At 40.9% G+C, this 22,632-nt stretch overlaps 1 protein-coding gene and 1 long non-coding RNA gene across 2 annotated transcripts; one reads left to right on the top strand and one right to left on the bottom strand.

Moving 5' to 3' along the window:
- Positions 1-1,103: 1,103 nt before the first annotated feature.
- Positions 1,104-11,654, bottom strand: fmc1 (formation of mitochondrial complex V assembly factor 1 homolog). Its single transcript, XM_034191097.1, has 2 exons — positions 11,489-11,654; positions 1,104-1,485 (listed from the first exon to the last, which is right to left on the bottom strand). The coding sequence occupies exons 1-2, from the start codon at positions 11,618-11,620 to the stop codon at positions 1,282-1,284; spliced, it is 336 nt and encodes a 111-aa protein (XP_034046988.1). The 5' UTR covers positions 11,621-11,654; the 3' UTR covers positions 1,104-1,281.
- Positions 11,655-20,409: 8,755 nt separating this feature from the next.
- LOC117528401 lies at positions 20,410-22,128 on the top strand. The gene is made up of 2 exons (XR_004565758.1): positions 20,410-20,794; positions 21,938-22,128. It is a non-coding gene; the product is annotated as an uncharacterized LOC117528401 (long non-coding RNA).
- The last annotated feature ends 504 nt before the right edge of the window (positions 22,129-22,632 follow it).

The following is a 22,632-nucleotide window of genomic DNA, read 5'->3' as shown; positions in this document are numbered from 1 at the left end:
CTACCATGCAAAGTGAAAGCCATACATCAACAACATCCAGAAATGCTGCCACCTTCTCTGGGCCTGAGCTCATTTGAAATGGACAGACGCAAAGTGGAAAAGTGTGCTGTGGTCTGATGAGTCCACATTTCAAATTGTTTTTGGAAATCATGGACGTCATGTCCTCTGGACAAAACAGGAAAAAGACCATCCAGATTGTTACCAGCGCTAAATTCAATAGCCAGCATCTGTGATGGTATGGGGGTGCGTTAATGCCCATGGCATGGGCAACTTACACATGTGATGGCACCATCAACGCTGAAAGGTACATCCAGGTTTTGGAGCAACACATGCTGCCATCCAAGCAATGTCTTTTTCAGGGACGTCCCTGCTTAATTCAGCAAGACAATGCCAAGACACATTCTGCACATTACAACAGCGTGGCTTCGTAGTAAAAGAGTGCGGGTACTAGACTGGCCTGCCTGCAGTCCAGACCTGTCGCCCACTGTTGAACAACTTAAGTTGTACATCAAGCAAGAATGGGAAAGAATTCCACCTACAAAGCTTCAACAATTAGTGTCCTCAGTTCCCAAACGCTTATACTGAGTGTTGTTAGAAGGACAGGTGATGTAACACAGTGGTAAACATACCACAGTCCCAGCTTTTTTGAAGTGTTGCAGGCATCCATTTCAAAATGAGCAAATATTTGCACAAAAACAACAAAGTTTATTAGTTTGAAAATTAAATATCTTGTCTTTGTGGTGTATTCAATTGAATATAGGTTGATGAGGATTTGCAAATCATTGTATTTTGTTTTTATTTACATTTTACACAATGTCCCAACTTCACTGGAATTGGGGTTGTACGTTGATGATAAAAATGATACATAAAAATGCCCATTACCCGTTTTTATATGATGTACAACAAAATATAAGTAACTAATACTTTAATGGGAACAAATGAAAGCAAAATGAAAATTTCTTAGTTGCTTTATACCTAGAAAATAGAAGTACAATATTTCACAGCTGCTTTGTCATCATAAAATCAGACTCAACTCATCGCTTCATAGAATGACAAAACAAAACACCAAAAATGGTTTGAATTCTATCAAAGCAGCACAATCTCCCCTCAACTAGACTACAGTCAAATTTCATTCCCTTTAACTATTTCTGGAGTTTATATCACAAGACGAAGCTCAGGACTGGTAAATGAGAAAAAAAGCAACTTGTACTCTCTGAAGCCAGATCAGTCTGCCAAACACAATTCAGTTTGTCCCTCTGGTGAAGCACGAGGTCCTGGCACTCACTCCTCCCAGCCTTTGCCTCCTGGCTGAGTAGGCAGCCTGAGACCCATTAAGTTGGCCAGTTCGTCTGGGCTGCGTTCTCCCTTCCCATGGTAAAGGTCATGAAGGACCATGTGGTTTCTGGTAGAAGTCAGCAAACACAGGTAAGTATCTGCGGCATGGAGCGCCTCCTGCTGGGCACGGCAGTACCGTTCTCCTGTCACCTGTGAAGGGAAATGCACCAGGAGATAAATGACAAGCAAAACAGCAGCTATCTTCTAACTCAAATGTGTGAATACAACAATGGATTTGAGATTTCATTTTAGCTTCATCCAATAAATTAATTTGTGCACAAAATAATAAAAATTAATTTAACAGCCTAGCTGGTAGACAATTAGCAATTACATATAAAAATCTTGTGGTTATTCCTCCATCAGGGATAAAAGCTGTGTATTTTTATGAGCGGGATGTATTTTCTCTCACAGTGCACCCATAGGACCCCCACCGTGTTTCACACAGTATGCCCCCCAGTCTTTTATGAGGCAGGACAAACACGTACAGTATTTCCTCAAAGCTGTTTCGCTTCAGTGGATTTACAAGCATTAGGGCAGCATGGTGAACTGTGTTCCTTAAAGTGTGAATAATAAGAGCTTTAAGCCTATATGCAAAATAAAAACCATTTCATCAAGTAGCTTCACTGTGTTTTGGACCAAAAAGAAAACTGTCCATTTAGTGTTTCCAAATGGAAAAGTAGTTATTTCAATGTATTATATTTATACTTATTATCTGAATAGTCATTTAAACATCATCATCTTTAATTACAATAATGTTTGATGCACTATAGTTCTATCCTTACTAATATTAAAGAGAATGTAGCAGGATTGACTATTATTGTTCAAAATATTGATTTAATCATTATTTCCATTTTCAATTAATCTGTTCTAGACTGGTAGCCTGTCCAGGGTGTTCTTTGTGTTTTGCCCAGTGACCACTGAGATCAGCTCCATGACCCTTAACAGGACTAACCAGGTTTAGTCACCATCAAACAATCTAAGGACATGGACATATTTCCTCTCCTGGGCCCGTATCCACAAAGTGACTCAAAGCCCTCTCAAAGAGCTCCTAACTTAGCCTAAAATTTCCTGGCAAGGAATCTTAGCCTAAGAGTGAGCCAACAGGTGTCTGAGAGCAAGTCTGAGCAAGAAGAGGACAAAAACTATCTTTGTGAGGAAGCAAGGTTGACCCCATTGCTAGGTATGACGCAGTCCTGTAAGACCTGTGATTGGTTGTCACGGAAAGGTGAGCAGAAATAAAAAAACATGCGCTCCACCCTCCTAGTCATGAATGGACAGTAGGCATGTGAATCTCATCACTGACAATGATTCGAAATGCATCTCGATACACTACCAGCGATAAAATACATATAGCAATATATGACGATATGATTCATCCCTGTTCCCCATTCAGTGCGATTTGATATGTATTTGATGGTGATTCAGTTCCTCACAATGCAAAACAATGCAATTTGGTGTGATTCAATATGAAGCAAAGAAATTATACCAAAAATTGAAATAGAAAATAAGAAGCTGCAATTCAGTATGATACTATGGTATTCTTCTTCTTCCGATTTTACTAGAGGCATAGGATTTGATTTACTCCTGATAAGCAGAAAATTTACCACATTCAACATTAAGGAACAGGAATAGGTTCCCTCAAATTTTGAACCAATTTCATCACACTGTCAGAACTTAAACAGTACAGTAAACAGTAAGACAACATCACTCTCAATGAGTGACTGAAAGTGAATTACTGACTGACAGTACTGCCTTTTTTACTAGTTTTGCTGGAGCTCGGTTTACAATGGGTGGCTGTGGCCATACCGTTTAGCAGCACAGCATTCTTTACAAACGACCGGTGTCTTGTCAAGTTTCCCATTTTTTTTTTAATAAAAAGTCAAAATATCTCCAAACATCTGATTTAAATGTTTTAGGTGCATCAAAAATCTCTTCCAACTGCTTGCAGCTGTTCTTGTTGCAGTAGAAATGTGCCTTCTGTCCATGTTCAAAACAAAACGTGGAGCAGTGACGGTGCATTCAGTGTACCTCGGGGGGGGGGGGGAATCAACGTAAGCATGCAGCGAGCGATGCATCACAATTTCACCTGTCAACTGAATCGACGCTGACTGAATGAATCGATACACTCGCAGCGCGCACGTTTGTATCTAGATACCGATTCGTATCAATTAATCTCCAAATGCCTAATGGACAGTGAAATCAGCCGATCATATAAACCAGGGGTGGCCAAGTTCGGTCCTCGAGAGCCACATTCCTGACACTCTTAGTTGTCTCCCTGCTCCAACACACCTGAATCCAATGAAAGGCTCATTAAAAGTCTGCTAACGAGTCTTTCATTGGATTCAGGTGTGTTGGAGAAGGGAGACAAGAGTGTCAGGAATGTGGCTCTCGAGGACCGAACTTGGCCACCCCTGATATAAACTGAAATGCATTAAAACGTGTCATCGTGAGGATAACTTTATGATGAAACACAGCAAAATTAAATTAATTGTTACACAGCTTGTAAATGTTTGAACATTCCTCATTCACATGCCGATTATCTATATATTAAAAGCGTGCGTGCGTGAGTTTATTTAGTACGTTCATTGTGAGTACATAACATAATTGTAAATATGTTAAAAATACATGCATGACACAAGAAAGTGAAAATATTTATTTCCATTGTGGTCCATTTAAAAATAAAAAAAAATAGATGTAATAATAAAAGAAAATAATATTATTAATAAGGAAGGCTTTTAGCCTCATTAACCCTTTACTTGCCTTAGTTTGACATATATCACAATCAAGCTCCACAAATGAAAGATGCTTATTTTTTTATAGTTGCCACCACCAACCATTAGGGAGAATTACTTTAGTGATTCCAGAGCATTGAGCAAAGACAACTTATTCAAAATAAGAAATAATAATCAGACAATTGCACCAGAAGATGTTGCCATCTCCTGGGAACCTTGCCTTCTTTGTTGAAGTGCTGCAACCTGCCAGCTGAGTTGCTTATTGAAGTGTCGGAGAACTAACATTTTGTCTTTCTTGATTAACTGGAGTGTGATCTGGTGTGAACATTTTAGCACAATGAGGCAAAACACCTTCTTGATATCTTTATCATGAATAGCAGAGATACAGAGGAACATAATAAAACAAGTTTCACTGAAATCCATAGGGGGCACACCAAGATATGGCCAAATGAAAATCGCCAAATATCGCGTTCTTAACATAAAGAGCGCCACCTATGCAAAAGCGCCCTAACTAAGCCACCGCCACTTATGCAAATTTGGTAAGAACTTGTCCCAGTGTATCCAAATATGCATAAATGAGCAAGGCTTATTCAGGACGCAGGCCCTGGGAGGGTCCCAAATATAGCCCAAAATGCCAAAAGTTGTGACTTGAAGCGCCATCTATAGGCGGCGCCCTCAGTTAGCCTTGAAATATATAATGCTAAATGGGAGAACTCCATCCATACATTCATATACCATAAGATGTGAGAGCCAACTGGTGGTTGGCTCTCACTGCGGTGTTGTATCACTTCCTGTTCCGGAGCACAGCGGTGTTTTTCTGTATCTGTTAGCTGTTTAATCTGCGCAGTTAGATTGATCTAGTTATCTAGATTACGATTTGTTTCCCAGTGTAATCTTTACGTGCCTTAACTAAAGCACTCCTTCTGCTGAATCACCTCTAAATTATTCACTTTGCGTGTTTTTAGGAATCCGCTAGGTTAGCGTAGCTACTAGCTCTTAGCCGATTTAGCATGGCGGCTTCTCCTGTCTCTCCCACACTTTTCTGCTCTGGGTGTGAAATGTTTAGTTATTCCTCGGCCTCCTTTAGCAGTAATGGTACTTGTAATAAGTGTAGCTTATTCGTAGCTTTGGAGGCCAGGCTGGGCGAATTGGAGACTCGGCTCCGCACCGTGGAAAATTCTACAGCTAGCCAGGCCCCTGTAGTCGGTGCGGACCAAGGTAGCTTAGCCGCCGTTAGTTCCCCCCTGGCAGATCCCAAGCAGGCTGACTGGGTGACTGTGAGGAGGAAGCGTAGTTCTAAACAGAAGCCCCGTGTACACCGCCAACCCGTTCACATTTCTAACTGTTTTTCCCCACTCGACGACACACCCGCCGAGGATCAAACTCTGGTTATTGGCGACTCTATTTTGAGAAAGGTGAAGTTAGCGACACCAGCAACCATAGTCAATTGTCTTCCGGGGGCCAGAGCAGGCGACATTGAAGGAAATTTGAAACTGCTGGCTAAGGCTAAGCGTAAATTTGGTAAGATTGTAATTCACGTCGGCAGTAATGACACCCGGTTACGCCAATCGGAGGTCACTAAAATTAACATTAAATCGGTGTGTAACTTTGCAAAAACAATGTCGGACTCTGTAGTTTTCTCTGGGCCCCTCCCCAATCGGACCGGGAGTGACATGTTTAGCCGCCTGTTCTCCTTGAATTGCTGGCTGTCTGAGTGGTGTCCAAAAAATGAGGTGGGCTTCATAGATAATTGGCAAAGCTTCTGGGGAAAACCTGGTCTTGTTAGGAGAGACGGCATCCATCCCACTTTGGATGGAGCAGCTCTCATTTCTAGAAATCTGGCCAATTTTCTTAAATCCTCCAAACCGTGACTATCCAGGGTTGGGACCAGGAAGCAGAGTTGTAGTCTTACACACCTCTCTGCAGCTTCTCTCCCCCTGCCATCCCCTCATTACCCCATCCCCGTAGAGACGGTGCCTGCTCCCAGACCACCAACAACCAGCAAAAATCTATTTAAGCATAAAAATTCAAAAAGAAAAAATAATATAGCACCTTCAACTGCACCACAGACTAAAACAGTTAAATGTGGTCTATTAAACATTAGGTCTCTCTCTTCTAAGTACCTGTTGGTAAATGATATAATAATTGATCAACATATTGATTTATTCTGCCTAACAGAAACCTGGTTACAGCAGGATGAATATGTTAGTTTAAATGAGTCAACACCCCCGAGTCACACTAACTGTCAGAATGCTCGTAGCACGGGCCGAGGAGGAGGATTAGCAGCAATCTTCCATTCCAGCTTATTAATTAATCAAAAACCCAGACAGAGCTTTAATTCATTTGAAAGCTCGTCTCTTAGTCTTGTCCATCCAAATTGGAAGTCCCAAAAACCAGTTTTATTTGTTATTATCTATCGTCCACCTGGTCGTTACTGTGAGTTTCTCTGTGAATTTTCAGACCTTTTGACTTAGTGCTTAGCTCAGATAAGATAATTATAGTGGGCGATTTTAACATCCACACAGATGCTGAGAATGACAGCCTCAACACTGCATTTAATCTATTATTAGACTCTATTGGCTTTGCTCAAAAAGTAAATGAGTCCACCCACCACTTTAATCATATCTTAGATCTTGTTCTGACTTATGGTATGGAAATAGAAGACTTAACAGTATTCCCTGAAAACTCCCTTCTGTCTGATCATTTCTTAATAACATTTACATTTACTCGGATGGACTACCCAGCAGTGGGGAATAAGTTTCATTACACTAGAAGTCTTTCAGAAAGCGCTGTAACTAGGTTTAAGGATATGATTCCTTCTTTATGTTCTCTAATGCCATATACCAACACAGTGCAGAGTAGCTACCTAAACTCTGTAAGGGAGATAGAGTATCTCGTCAATAGTTTTACATCCTCATTGAAGACAACTTTGGATGCTGTAGCTCCTCTGAAAAAGAGAGCTTTAAATCAGAAGTGCCTGACTCCGTGGTATAACTCACAAACTCGCAGCTTAAAGCAGATAACCCGTAAGTTGGAGAGGAAATGGCGTCTCACTAATTTAGAAGATCTTCACTTAGCCTGGAAAAAGAGTCTGTTGCTCTATAAAAAAGCCCTCCGTAAAGCTAGGACATCTTTCTACTCATCACTAATTGAAGAAAATAAGAACAACCCCAGGTTTCTTTTCAGCACTGTAGCCAGGCTGACAAAGAGTCAGAGCTCTATTGAGCTGAGTATTCCATTAACTTTAACTAGTAATGACTTCATGACTTTCTTTGCTAACAAAATTTTAACTATTAGAGAAAAAATTACTCATAACCATCCCAAAGACGTATCGTTATCTTTGGCTGCTTTCAGTGATGCCGGTATTTGGTTAGACTCTTTCTCTCCGATTGTTCTGTCTGAGTTATTTTCATTAGTTACTTCATCCAAACCATCAACATGTTTATTAGACCCCATTCCTACCAGGCTGCTCAAGGAAGCCCTACCATTATTTAATGCTTCGATCTTAAATATGATCAATCTATCTTTGTTAGTTGGCTATGTACCACAGGCTTTTAAGGTGGCAGTAATTAAACCATTACTTAAAAAGCCATCACTTGACCCAGCTATCTTAGCTAATTATAGGCCAATCTCCAACCTTCCTTTTCTCTCAAAAATTCTTGAAAGGGTAGTTGTAAAACAGCTAACTGATCATCTGCAGAGGAATGGTCTATTTGAAGAGTTTCAGTCAGGTTTTAGAATTCATCATAGTACAGAAACAGCATTAATGAAGGTTACAAATGATCTTCTTATGGCCTCGGACAGTGGACTCGTCTCTGTGCTTGTTCTGTTGGACCTCAGTGCTGCTTTTGATACTGTTGACCATAAAATTTTATTACAGAGATTAGAGCATGCCATAGGTATTAAAGGCACTGTGCTGCGGTGGTTTGAATCATATTTGTCTAATAGATTACAATTTGTTCATGTAAATGGGGAATCTTCTTCACAGACTAAAGTTAATTATGGAGTTCCACAAGGTTCTGTGCTAGGACCAATTTTATTCACTTTATACATGCTTCCCTTAGGCAGTATTATTAGACGGTATTGCTTAAATTTTCATTGTTACGCAGATGATACCCAGCTTTATCTATCCATGAAGCCAGAGGACACACACCAATTAGCTAAACTGCAGGATTGTCTTACAGACATAAAGACATGGATGACCTCTAATTTCCTGCTTTTAAACTCAGATAAAACTGAAGATATTGTACTTGGCCCCACAAATCTTAGAAACATGGTGTCTAACCAGATCCTTACTCTGGATGGCATTACCCTGACCTCTAGTAATACTGTGAGAAATCTTGGAGTCATTTTTGATCAGGATATGTCATTCAAAGCGCATATTAAACAAATATGTAGGACTGCTTTTTTGCATTTACGCAATATCTCTAAAATCAGAAAGGTCTTGTCTCAGAGTGATGCTGAAAAACTAATTCATGCATTTATTTCCTCTAGGCTGGACTACTGTAATTCATTATTATCAGGTTGTCCTAAAAGTTCCCTAAAAAGCCTTCAGTTAATTCAAAATGCTGCAGCTAGAGTACTGATGGGGACTAGAAGGAGAGAGCATATCTCACCCATATTGGCCTCTCTTCATTGGCTTCCTGTTAATTCTAGAATAGAATTTAAAATTCTTCTTCTTACTTATAAGGTTTTGAATAATCAGGTCCCATCTTATCTTAGGAACCTCGTAGTACCATATCACCCCAATAGAGCGCTTCGCTCTCAGACTGCAGGCTTACTTGTAGTTCCTAGGGTTTGTAAGAGTAGAATGGGAGGCAGAGCCTTCAGCTTTCAGGCTCCTCTCCTGTGGAACCAGCTCCCAATTCAGATCAGGGAGACAGACACCCTCTCTACTTTTAAGATTAGGCTTAAAACTTTCCTTTTTGCTAAAGCTTATAGTTAGGGCTGGATCAGGTGACCCTGAACCATCCCTTAGTTATGCTGCTATAGACGTAAACTGCTGGGGGGTTCCCATGATGCACTGTTTCTTTCTCTTTTTGCTCTGTATGCACCACTCTGCATTTAATCATTAGTGATCGATCTCTGCTCCCCTCCACAGCATGTCTTTTTCCTGGTTCTCTCCCTCAGCCCCAACCAGTCCCAGCAGAAGACTGCCCCTCCCTGAGCCTGGTTCTGCTGGAGGTTTCTTCCTGTTAAAAGGGAGTTTTTCCTTCCCACTGTAGCCAAGTGCTTGCTCACAGGGGGTCGTTTTGACCGTTGGGGTTTTACATAATTATTGTATGGCCTTGCCTTACAATATAAAGCGCCTTGGGGCAACTGTTTGTTGTGATTTGGCGCTATATAAAAAAATTGATTGATTGATTGATAAGATCAATGAGGCTTTCTCAGGGCGCACAAAGATATTCAAAGGTCAAAATCCACATTTTCACTATATGTCACTGTTTTGGCCCCTTTAACCCCTTTTTAAGCTGTAATTTTCATCCCGAAGGGATTTTTGGATAAAAAAACGTAATTTTTGTCCGTTTGGACTATACATTTTACCCTAAAAAAACCTTCAGTAGCCTACTCAAACATGATATATCACCACCCATTTCAAAGTTACAGATTTCGGCAGTTAATTTGCCTGAGGCAGCTCTGTGTTTCACTGGATTAAAGCTACTGTATATCATTTTTGAAGAAGACAGCAAATGCTATGTCCATCAAATATGGTGTTTTTAACCTTTTAAATGTTATGACCTACACATAATATAAAATGATACGATTAACATCACTTTGGGCAGATGGGTTTGAGTTCATCAGTGAAATCACCTGCTGGAGTCATTGGTTGCAAAGAAAACCTGCATCCTCTTGGCCCTTTCTGGAATGTCTTTGGACACCACTGGTCTAGACCCTAGGGTAACATGGGGGGTGGGGTAATTTCCATGTGCCACTTGTACGTATATGGCATTAGGTACTATCATCTCAGCCTAAAGTATAAGCATGCTCATTACCCACAACTCTTCTGTGAAGTTTTATGGTGGTTGGCAGAGCGACAGCTGTGTTACAGCCACCATCTGGCCGGGAGTGTTAATTGGCACTGAATGCAAACACCCGCATTTTGGCCCAGCGTGTTAACAGGTACTAAATCCAAACACCTGGCATTTTGTCTGGGAGTGTTAACAGGTACTAAATCCAAACACCTGGCATTTTGTCTGGGAGTGTTAACAGGTACTAAATCCAAACACCTGGCATTTTGTCTGGGAGTGTTAACAGGTACTAAATCCAAACACCTGGCATTTTGTCTGGGAGTGTTAACAGGTACTAAATCCAAACACCTGGCATTTTGTCTGGGAGTGTTAACAGGTACTAAATCCAAACAGTGGGCATTTTGGCCGGGAGTTATTAGGCACTAAATCTAAACATGCTGCATTTTGGCCAGGAGTGTTAAATGGTACTGAATCCAAACACCCGGCATTTTGGCCAAGAGTGTTATTAGGTACTGAATCCAAACACCCGGCATTTTGGCCTGGAGTGTTAATAGTTACTGCATCAAAACACCCGGCATTTTGGCTGAGATTGTCAATAGTTACTGGATCCAAACACCCGGCATTTTAGCCAGGAGTGTTAATAGGTACTGAATCCAAACACAGGGTATACTGAATCAAAATACACAGCATCTTGGCTGGGAGCATTAATAGGTCCTGAATCCAAACACCCAGCAGTTTGGTTGGGAGTGTTAAGTCTTTGTTCTCTGTTTTTAAGAAAGAAAAAAAAAAAAAAAAAAAAATCAGCCATCCCTCGTCACTTTTTTTTCCTGTCATGAATGATAAACTACTGCTTTTTTTTTTTTAAATGGGGCCCGAAAGGGTTCCATATTTATGCAACCCACCAGTTTAACTTTTATATTTTTAGTTAATTTATGTCATGCTGTAGAGATTAGTTTTCAGTGCGAGTTTCAAGTACATCATTTAAGAATTTTTAGCATACAGAAACCTGATTATTTTATTGTTTTGTAACTTTGTAATCATTTAAGAATTCCTTTTTCTTGCTACAGTGTATGTGACATCAATGCGCAAACAGTACTTTGGAAATATTTGTGTAAAAATTATTCATCAGCTTTGATTTATACATAATAAAACCATAATTCCGCTGTTTGAATTGTTTAATCTGTCCTGCTTGCTAATGCTCACAGTAGCTACTGTAACCTTATCAGTAGATCACTACCACACACAAAATAAACACAGTTTTAAAAGTAGACAAAACACGGTGTCGACATTTGATATTACTAACACGTTAACAGTTGTCAACTGTGAAACTGTCCTGAGTGGGCATCTAAACTTAACTAACGCTAGTCACATATTCGCCCTTCATTCTTTAGCACGTCTTAGCTAGCCAACGTCAACTGTGTGAAATAATGAGTAAAACCATTAGCAACTCGCCTTATTTTTACGAAACTGGTCAGTAACATAGTTGTAGGCCAATGACTTCTTGTACTGAGATCCATGGATGAGACGGAGCTCTTTTAATATCCCTCTGCAGGCTCGGAAGGGTGATGTTAACGCAGCTGCCATCTCTGCTGTTGTGATCACACAGCCAGGAGAGCTCAATCGAATGGTGCAAAATCGATCGAAATATACACCCGCCACCAGGTGGCGATGTGTCCGCGGTTACGCCTGAAACACAAACAACTCGCGGCATCCTCGTCGACATGACGTCACAGTTTTAAGGTAATGTAGATTTAAATGATCAAAGTTTGTAATGTTACAGTCACTTTATTTGACCGTCTGTGTCTTACACAAGGTAACAAGGCTCTGAAGGTTTTTTTTTTTTTTTTAAATAAAACTCAAATGAAGCACTATTTAAGCAAATACAGTAAAAACTATGTTGATGGAAATGAAAATAAGTTTTGTACTTTTGTGTTATCCTCTGTGGTGGATTTTTTTTAATTTAAACATACTGGAAAACCTCACTTGCTACATGTTACAGTCTGTTCTTGACTTCTGCATAAACTGAACACAGATATCCCAGCATCCCCTTTTCACTGATACCTACAGCACAACCAAGTTAAAATACCAAAACTCAAATAAGAATAAGAATGACAAAGAAATATATTAATCCTGAAGGAAATTGTACATCATACAATACACCACATCAATACAATAGGGCACTGCAATCTTGTTTGAACCCTGTGTGATATTGTGGGATGTGATCACTTATGGGGACAGCCGGTCTCGTGCAATATATGCACAACTTCACATGGAAACATGGTGTACTGTTTTGTTTTCGGCTGCAATCACTAAAGCAGTCACGAAAAGTGTATTTTTTTTCCGGTTCCCAGTGGAGAAGGGAAGACAAGGCGAATGGGAGACGTCGTGTCGGTAAGTGTTAGCCTACACAGCTAAGCAGAGTAGCTGCATTCTCTCACCTGAAAAACTGCCTTGACATGTTTGTGCTCCGGGTCATAAACAAACTGCAACCCACCACGTCGTTGCTTTTTCTTTGCATTTGCACTTTGTTTGTGTGTAATTTGCCCAAAGACTCACAGAAAATGCCATTTTTCCCCCCAGAAGTAGAGAAATTACATCATATGCGTCATATTTTACCAGTGGCAGCGCCGGGGGGGCTTAAGCCCCCTCAATAATGAGCCAAGCCCCACTCAGCCCCCCAATAATTCTGCCAATAATGTGAACAGTGATTGACATATTTGTGGATCTCAACTGCAGTTTTGTGCTGAGAATGTCTGCATTGCTGTTACCCTGCCCGTCTCCCCAGCAGCTTGTGAGAAGAGCTTCTCATGTCTGAAGCTTTTCAAGACATAATTGAGGAACAGCAGTGGAAACAACCATACCAGCAACCTTGCTGTCATTTCAGTTAACTCGAGGAGGACAAAACAGCTGGACATTGATGCTGTCATTGATAAATTTGCTGCCCACCACCAGAACAGGCGCATAGTTTTGAAGTAATGTGTTCTTTGGCTGTTTGCCTTACACGTAACTTGGGCTAGATTGTATACAAACTTCATAAAAGAATCACTTTTTTGTATATTGTTTACAACTAAGATTCTCAGGCTATATCTTTTACTTACTTTTATCGAATGATTATGACCTCGGTGTTGAATTGACAATAAATCTTTGATATAGACGATTTGTGTAAGGTTTATTCTATGCGTTGTCTTGAGCACCATTTCAATGAATTCAGTTTGTATACCTATGTGCAAGTTTACTGAACTTGCAATCATTCTAAGTGATGTGGGTGTGCATTGATACCACATTTTAGAGGAGCACAGGTGACTAAAGCATATACCTTGGTATTTATAAAGCAATTTGCTATATATTGTTCATTTCGATGACATTTTGTGGAGCACCTCCAACTTTTACCCCAGCTCCCCTCAGCCCCCCCGACAAAAATTTCCTGGCGCCGCCACTGTATTTTACCCCTTTAGCACCCTCTCACTCTCCAGACTGCGGTGCCCAATACATCACATCATCCCCCTGAGCTGCTTGTGTAATGGAGGCCAGCAGGTGGTGCTGTGCAGAAGAAGTTAAATAAACTTCACTCCCCAAGGCCAAAAGACGCTCTGGCAACAGACATAGACAGACGCTTAGAGCCCATAGGTTTTAGCTTCATGGTTAGAGCGCCTGCCTCCCCTCCCGGAGACTGTTAGTTCAAGTCCAGAGTGGGATGAAGCAAAGAGCAATTACAATCAAATTTTGTGGATAGATAATCACAACACAGGTTACGTCAAGGTCATCGGCCTACAGTCAAGGTAAAATCAGAGTCCATCACCTATAGTACATTAATGGGATTAGATCACAAACTGCAACATGGTTTCCTGCAGACGTCAGCTCTACTGGGGCTAACAAATGTATAAGACCTCTAATGTCAACGATGTCACATAATGACTTAATCACAGTCAAAAAAAATTAGCTGGCAGTGGTGAAGCACTGCAGTCATCTGGATGCCTTGTTATTACGCGTGCCAAGGATGTAATAAAATCATTGGCATTTATTTATTTGTCTGTCTGTTAGTAGGATTACATCAAAACTGTTTTTGTTATTATTATATATTCAGGCTTGACGGCCTGATGGGAGCTTATCCCCAGATTTCACAGAGTGAAGTGGATGAGAGACTATGACTCCCCGGATCAGACACTGGTCCATTTCAAGTTACTCCCCAGCCCAAGGCGGGTACTCATTTACGGCTGGTTGGACTGGGATGATGCAGATGAACTATCTGTTCCAAGGACACAGGTCACCTGAAGCAGACAGACCTGGAAACAAACCTGGTTTATTTATAGGTTGGTGGTCCAACTCCCACATTATAGAGTCATCTGCCCTACTGTTTTTTTTTTTTGTCTCATGATTACTCAGAACATTACAGAGCTTCATAAAATTTGTTGGAGTGGTCAAGCACAGGCTGTGGAAAAAGACCCCATTATATTTTGGTGCATATCCAATTCCATGGATGGTTCCAGGAAACAGTTTTCGCTTTCAGGTTTTTGAGATGAGTCATTTTTAACCTTTTTTCCCTTCGGTTTTTCATGACAAAATTAATGGACTTAAAAAAACATGCGAATGACCCAAGGGCAGGATGGAGTTGTCATGGGGTCACTACGGTTGACAAATTTGTCTTACCTTGGAGGAAGAACAGTAGGAGCTCTGTTGAGTGCTGCTTTAGATTATTCTGTTGTCAAACTCAGGTTCACAAGCTATTTTGTGAGACCCATCAAAAGGTTTAGTAGAGATACTTGTGGAACTCTTCTGGGGGATTTTGTTGTCTCCTGTCATGTTTTGGGGTTCACTGAAACAGATTCCCACTTTATAGCACTCTTACACATTACTCATATAGAGCAAAGCCTTCAGGACACCTTGCAGGTTTCACATGTGGAGGTCCTACCTATACGTTTCACTCACTTGGATTCAAACAGCTGGGAGTGGTCATCTGTCACCATCGCATCAAAGAGTTTGGTTTAGGGCAAAATGCAGTGCAAGGGATCGGTTCGCTTTCACAACATCACAGATACTAGCTGAAAATCCTGTCATGATTTGCTTCATTCTTTTGCACAATGTAGTGTTTAATCACACATAACTGATAAAATCCTGCAGAAAAGTGCCAGCCTTTATGCTGGACCTGTGAAAATGATCGGTTTCTAAGTGGATTAAAGCAAAACCTTGCAGTGAAGGCGATATTTTGCAGAGCTTTAACTACAGCCAGGCCCATAATTGTTGGGCCAGTGACACAATTTTTGTAATATTCTCTCTGTACACCACCAGAATGGAGTGGAAATAAAACAGTCAAGATGTATTTGTAGTGTAGGCTTTCAGCTTTAATTCAAGGGGTTTAACAAAAACATTATATTAACAATTTAAGAACTACAGCCATTTTACACTCGTGCAGTGCAGAGGCCCTAGGTAATAGGACAAACTAAATACAATGATTATTCTTAATATAAATCATCACTTTTGCAGCTAATTGTCTTTAGACAAGTCAGGGGACAGATCCTTGAATATTTTACGTAATCGAATACCTCTTGGACTTTGTTTACACTACCAGTCAAAGTGTGTCTAAACCTTTGACTGGTGACAAATAAGGGAAGCCATCAAGACATTCTGTGGCTGTGTTGAGGGAAACTGTGCACAGTGCAATGTATGCCTGTTTTTATCACCAGTTATGCAACATCAGCTTTTATATCGGCTATGTGGATCCCTGTAATTTGATTGGTGCTTTGTATGTCACGTGACATGGATTATTCGTTCCATTTACTGTGCAAATTTGATTCCATATGTTTTGTACATTGCACGCTGCAAACCCTGCCCACGCACACACTTGGGGAGCTGTGAGGATGAAAAGCTGGACAAATTTCTGATGCGATTTTCCATTGGACTGAGGATGTACACAAAGTCTTTTTTTTTTTTTTTGAAGTATCATGGACTACATCGTCAAAATTATTTTTGAACTATCTAACTGTTTTTCCAAGTTCACTGAGAATAATTTTGCCAGCTAGTTAAAGTCCGTGTTGGACTGTTAAGCCGCAGTAAATGGTAAATGGCCTGCATTTATATAGCACTTTTCCATCTGCATCAGATGCTCAAAGCACTTTACAAATAATTCCTCACATTCACCCCAGTGTGAGGGTGCTGCCATACAAGGTGCTCACTACGCACCGGGAGCAATAGGGGATTAAAGACCTTGCCCAAGGGGCCTTAGTAATTTTCCAGTCAGGCTGAGATTTGAACCGAGGATATTCTGGTCTCAAGCCCAACGCCTTAACCACTAGACCATATAATATCAAATGACAAGGATATATTTTAGCCATTATATAAAACAAATAATGAATGTACAGTATATTATTTCAATGGAACAAATTTTTTAATTCGGTGAAAACTGGAATGTACCATTCCATCTTTCACCTCATGAAATATTCGTACCTTTGAATGCATAAACATTTATGATTTGTATAGTAGTAGTACCAAAAAGGATTTTCTTTAAAGGAAGGCACGGAATATGCTCCATGGTCAGAGTAATCGAAAATGAAGATTTTTCAATTTTTCAGTAATATTTTTCACAAAATGTCCCCTATCATGAAAATGTTACATCTTTATAATTAGTTGTCTTGAATTCCTTGACCCTACACACCTACATTTAGCAACCAAGATCACAGAAATAGGTGTAACATAAATGAAAATATGACAAATCTGTTATCCACTATCATGAATATTTTTTTGTATCATTTATTTGTTGTCTTAAATTAATTTCTTGGCCCAAAAACCCTACATCCACAGAGGTGAAAATATGACAAATATTGATTTCATGGAGGCCATCTTGGATTTAGCTCTCTGGTGGAGTTAACCTAAACTTTTGAGAGATATACGGGGGCTTATTTTCTTTAATATCATCTAAAAACCACTTTCAAACCTTGCTCAGGAGCAACGGTCATGGGATTAATGGGAGGATCCTCTAGTTTAAGGCCAAACCGGCAGTGTCCAAGATTAGTCCCCTATCCCTGCCACTGGCAGTGGCACTTACGGCTGTCATTGTGGAATGCAGTGGGCCAGATAAAGCCATCTATCATGTGGCACTGGTCACACCTCGACCACTCGTCCAGCCATAAGGCACTCAGGTTCCCCAGTCTTGGCAATGATGCCTCAGACAGAGAGAAAAAGGGCAGAATCAATCAGAGAGAATTAACAGCACCAGGGCATTACGTTTGCTATCAATAAATCAACAGAGAAACAAAGAGAGTAATGTGGTCGCCAGCAATTAACCCTTTGCTTCAATAACAAACCCAAAATTTTTGATATAACGAGAATGAGACCTGCTCCATTTTTAATAACACAATTTAAGAGGAAAGGAAAAGTGATGCAACACTATACACATATGGTAGCCATATGAAAGGGAAAACAGATGAGTCCTTAATTTGGAGTTGAATAACTCCACAGAACCAGACTGCTTAATCTCAGCAGGCAGATCATTCCATAAAACAGACTCATGATAAGAGAATACTCTGTGGCCTGCTCACTTCTTTTTCACCTTGGGGACACATGGTAATCCAGCATCCTGAGAACGTAGGGCTCAGGCTAGTATGTAGGGTTTAATTACAGTCCATCCAGAAAGAATTCACAGCGCTACATTTTTTCACATTTTTTTATGTTACAGCCTTATTCCAAAATCAGAGTTTTTGCAAATTTATTAAAAATAAAAAAAACCTAAAAAATACATGTACATGACTGTCAGGCCATGACTCTTAGACCATGAGAAACAAAATTTTCCGATCTGATGAGACAAAGATTAAACACTTTGGCGTGAATGCCAGGTGCAATGTTTGGAGGAAACCAGGCACCGCTCATCACCTAGCCAATACCATCCCAACAGTGAAGCATGGTGGTACCAGCATCATGCTGTGGGGATATTTTCAGCGACAGGAACTGTGAGAACCCGATGGTCATTCTGTTAGAGCTGCAGCATTCCTCTGAGGAGGAACTGGGAGACTAGTCAGGATTGAAGGAAAGGTGAATACAGCAATGTACAGAGACATCCCGGATAAAAACCTGCTCCAGAGCGCTTTTGACCTCAAACTGGGGCGCTGGTTTATCTTTCAGCGGGACAGTGACCCTAAGCACAGTTAAGATATCAAAAGAGTGGCTTCAGGACAGCTCTGTGAATGTCCTTGAGTGGCACAGGCAAAGCCCAGTCCTGAATCTGAATGAACATCTCTGGAGAGATCTGAAAATGGCTGTGCACCGATGCTCCCCATCCAACCTGATGGAGCTTGAGAGGTGCTGCAAAGAGGAATGGGTAAAACTGCCCAAAGACAGGTGCGCCAATCTTGTGGCATCATATTCAAGAAGACTTGAGGCTGTAATTGCTGCCAAATCTGCATCAACAAAGTTTTGAGCAAAGGGTGTGAATGCTTAATAAATTTGCATAAAAAAAAACAAAAAACAAAAACAAAACAATGTTGGGATGTTATAAGTGGGACTCTGAGGGGAAAAAAATTAATTTACTCCATTTTGGAATAAGGCTGTACCATAACAAAATGTGGAAAATGTGAAGTGCTGTGAATACTTTCCAGTTGCACCGTAAGTCAGCTAGGTAGGGAAGGACTAGTCCGTGAATCATTTTATAAGTGAGTAATAAAACTTTGAAATCAGACCTTACAGAGACAAGAAGCCAATGAAGCGATAATGTGGTCAAACTTTCTGTTTCTAGTCAAGGTTCTCTAATGCTGGACTGCGGTAAGCGAGCAAATAGGATGTTGTAATAATCTAATCTAGAAGAGACAAAAGCATGAATCAGACTCTCGGCATTAGCCACATACAGGATAGGATGAATCCTCCTAGTGATTTCTCTAAAGTGTAAGTCAAAGGACAGCGTGGCTTTAAAAATCACCCCAAGGATCCTCACTTTATCACCATGATGTGTAACACACAATTCTAGCTTCATTATTAGCGGTTCAAATTCCATTGCTTAGGGAGAGCCCTGATTTGGCACAAGGTTTATGCCGGATGCTCTAACTGACACAACTCTATATTACATGGAGAATGGGCAGGTGTGGGCTTGAACCGGGAACCTTCTGCACTGGAAGCAAGCACACGTAACCGCATTTACTATACAGTACTATATTATTTATGTTTATTAATGAATGGTATAAATTAAGTCCAAGAGGTATTTAGTACCTTGTAAATGTTCCAGAATCTATTCCCTGATGTATCTAGAGATAACTGGCTGTAAAAGTGATTATTTGTATTGAGAATACTCATTATCCTTAGATTGTTCCATTATGTATGGCCTATGAAAATTGAGGGATTGCGTGTGAAAGGACTGTGATTTTGAAATGGTTAATGTGATTATTAAAACCTCTTGATTTAAAGCTGAGAACATCCTGATAGTTTTATTTCCACTCCATTGCGGTGGCGTACAGAGACAATATGTGACAAAAGTTGTGTCACTGTCCCAATAATAATGGCACTGACTGTTTGTAAGCAGCGATGTTTGGTTCGACTGAGGACAGGTCATAGGTCAGCAGACTGGTCGCCCAGTATTTACAGTTATTGGAAGTATTGACATTTGACTCTAGGGGGCGCCAGCCTCATCACTTTCACACCACAATTCAGTTCCTCGACATTTGTTGGAAGGCACACCACCTCCTCCTCATCATCTCTCTGTCTCTTTCTCTCACACACTCTTTCAATGAATACTAATGCAGCGAGTGCGCCCACCTCCCTTCCTCTCATCCTTTTTTTTTTTTTTTTCCCGGGATGGGCGGGAGAAGGGAGACAGAGCAATTCCAGCTCAGTATCTTTCCTCATGAGGCAGGCAGTGCTGGACTAGCAGCAGCCCAATGCCTTTTTTTCCCCTCCCACTGAGCAGTGCTGGTGATGCTGTACTCTGCTGCTGCAACAATGTCTAACCTGTGTGAGTGGCACGTCACATCAGCCCAGATTTGAGCCACAGCGGAAAGGACGTCCGCGCCTGCTTTTTGTCATCTGGATGGGAAGTCTTTTTTGGGAGGAGAGACAGAAGACACCAGAAGGCAGCCGGGGAAGGGGAACAACTGGCGCTCGCCAAACCCCCCTTCCACATACATACCGGAGACAACGGAGGCCACTGGAGTATTTGCTTTTATCTTTCGTTTTTTGTTCTTTTTTTTCCTCATCGCGCTGCTGGGAGGTGCTTTGCCTTTCCATTTGCTTGCTCTCTCAGTCCTCTGTCTCCTCATCTATTTCGCCATTTACCTGGTCAACAATTTCTTCTATTTATGAGCCAGACGAGGAGGGAGAGAGAAAGAGAGAGAGAGAGAGAGAGAGAGAGAGAGAGAGAGAGAGAGAGAGGGGGGCAGCGAGAGACACAGAGGGAGAAAGAGAGAGGCAGAAAAAGAGAGGGGTATTTTTTTGCCCCTGTATCCTCCGTTCCCCCCATCATTCATTTTTCCTCCCCATTGCTATCACTTCCAGCCCTTTCTGTCCCCGTGCAGCCCACGCTCCCTCCTCCCTTCACCGCCTCCTTCCTCCTCCTCCTCCTCCCACTCTCACCGTCCACCTGCAACTTTGCCTACTTTTTTTTTTTACTCCACCACCGTTTTAATTGTCTCACTTAAAGCACTCTACTAGAGAAATCTTAAATTGGCTCGTTTGTATTTTGCGCCTTTTTTCACTTTTGTACCTTTTCCTATTTTCCCCCTCTTCTCTTTTTTCCTCCTACCATTCTATGCATCTTTTTTGGGTGATTCTTAATTCTAATCATAGGTAGGTCTATTTAGTGTTTAGTGTCTGTCTTGTTTCTTTTTCTTTGTGTACAAGGTGTTTGTTTGTTTGTGGGCTGCCCATTTATTAGGTACACCTCGGCACAGACACCCTCCGGTCTGCTTTGCTATAAGAATGGCTCCCCTCCCATCAGCTGATTGTTGCCTCATGCCATGTCATCTTCACGCCACACCCCCGTGCTTACTTCCATCTCTGCTTTATGACTCAATTCTCTTTGTGTGCTCGTCAACCAAGACCTCAGCGGCTCATCAAAGCGAGCACCTTGTCCAGCCGTCACCATGAAACCACGCGTTTGACCACTTTGTCATTTCTGTGTTGTTGCACAACCAAGTGTTTGTTATTCTTCCATTAAAACGCCACCTTGTCCCCACACTGGTGTTGTCATATCTTCTTTTTTTTTTTTTGGATGCATTTGTGCACTTTCAGATGCATCAGTCTTGTGCCACACAAACACTGAGGTCTATCTGATTTTATCAGATGAAGTCGACGGCCTTAACTGATGGGCAACAGTGCATCTCTGTCGCCTCTGTTTTATACACCATCTCATGTTTTCACTCTCTTGCCCTCTTTCCCTGTTTCACATCATCCTGACTCTCATTCCTGCACACAGACACACAAACCCCACACTCAGAAAAGGGACTACAAAAAAAAATCTGACTTTTCTGACTTCACCAATACGTGCTTTTTTTGCCCTTCTCCATAACAACCACACTGCTTTGATAATCTCATCAATCTCCTCTTGTCCCGTCTTTCCCCTCATCTGTACTTCATATATTCAAATATGTGTTACTACATTTTATTTTAATTCACCGTCTCAAAATTTCTGCCACTCACATCATTGACTTGCTCGCATCAGACCAAGTTGCCGCTTCACATTTTGCAATTCATCTACAATTGTATTTGCCACAATTAGAGCGCCGTCATTTGTGTTAATCTTTTGCATGTTAGCAGAATAAAAGCAGAAGGGGTTGCAGAGATGTGAGCAGAATAATTTGGTGTGTGTGTGTGTGTGTCTGTGAAATGTGAACTACAGCAGTAGACAGATGCATAGCAAAGTGCAGCAAACCACGCAACTCATTTCCTTATCCATTTCCTTTTTATAATCCCCCCCTTTTTTCCTTTAAGGAGATTTAATGCCTCTCCTCTACGTTACTTGAAGATAATGGCAAATGGGACTTTTGAGCAACTGTCGCCACGATAAAGGCACTCTGGATATAGCTGCTTTTTCCTGTGGAGTTACCCTTAAATCGTGGATTTGACTTCAAATAAAACAACAAAAAATTAAAAATACAGCTGTTGCAATATATATATATATATATATAAACATAAAAAAGGAAAACTGCTAAAAGTGGGGGCTCACTCACCCCCTTTTTTTTTTTTTGTAATGGACTGAAGCCAATTTCAGTATTTCCTTTTCAACCGTTGAATCATAATGGGATCTCACTAACGCGGATTAAAGACTCAAGCAACATCATTGTTAATAACCACAAGTCACATAATTTCTCCAGCTGCCAAAAATCAGTTAAATTTAGCATTGCTCAGTGTTAAGAGTTGAATAGGTGAGTATGGTGCTTTGGACCCACAAATGCTATCGCTGTTGCATGCTTGGTTGTGAAATCAATGTACACGCTCAGTATTTTTGTCCCTCTGTGTGTGCGTGCATGTGTGTCCTAGTCAGAGTGTGCAGAATTTAATCTGACATCGGATTATCACCAAACTTCACCACTGTTTATCCTTTGTGTCTTCTCATTTCTGAGCTTTTTATTCTGTTTTTGACACATTTTATTCACTGAAGGATCGATTCGGATCGAGCATATAAG

Source organism: Thalassophryne amazonica, chromosome 16 (genome assembly GCF_902500255.1).
Source record: "Thalassophryne amazonica chromosome 16, fThaAma1.1, whole genome shotgun sequence".
In the NCBI taxonomy this organism is placed as follows: Eukaryota; Metazoa; Chordata; class Actinopteri; order Batrachoidiformes; family Batrachoididae; genus Thalassophryne; species Thalassophryne amazonica.
This window is presented reverse-complemented; position numbering and strand designations above follow the sequence as displayed.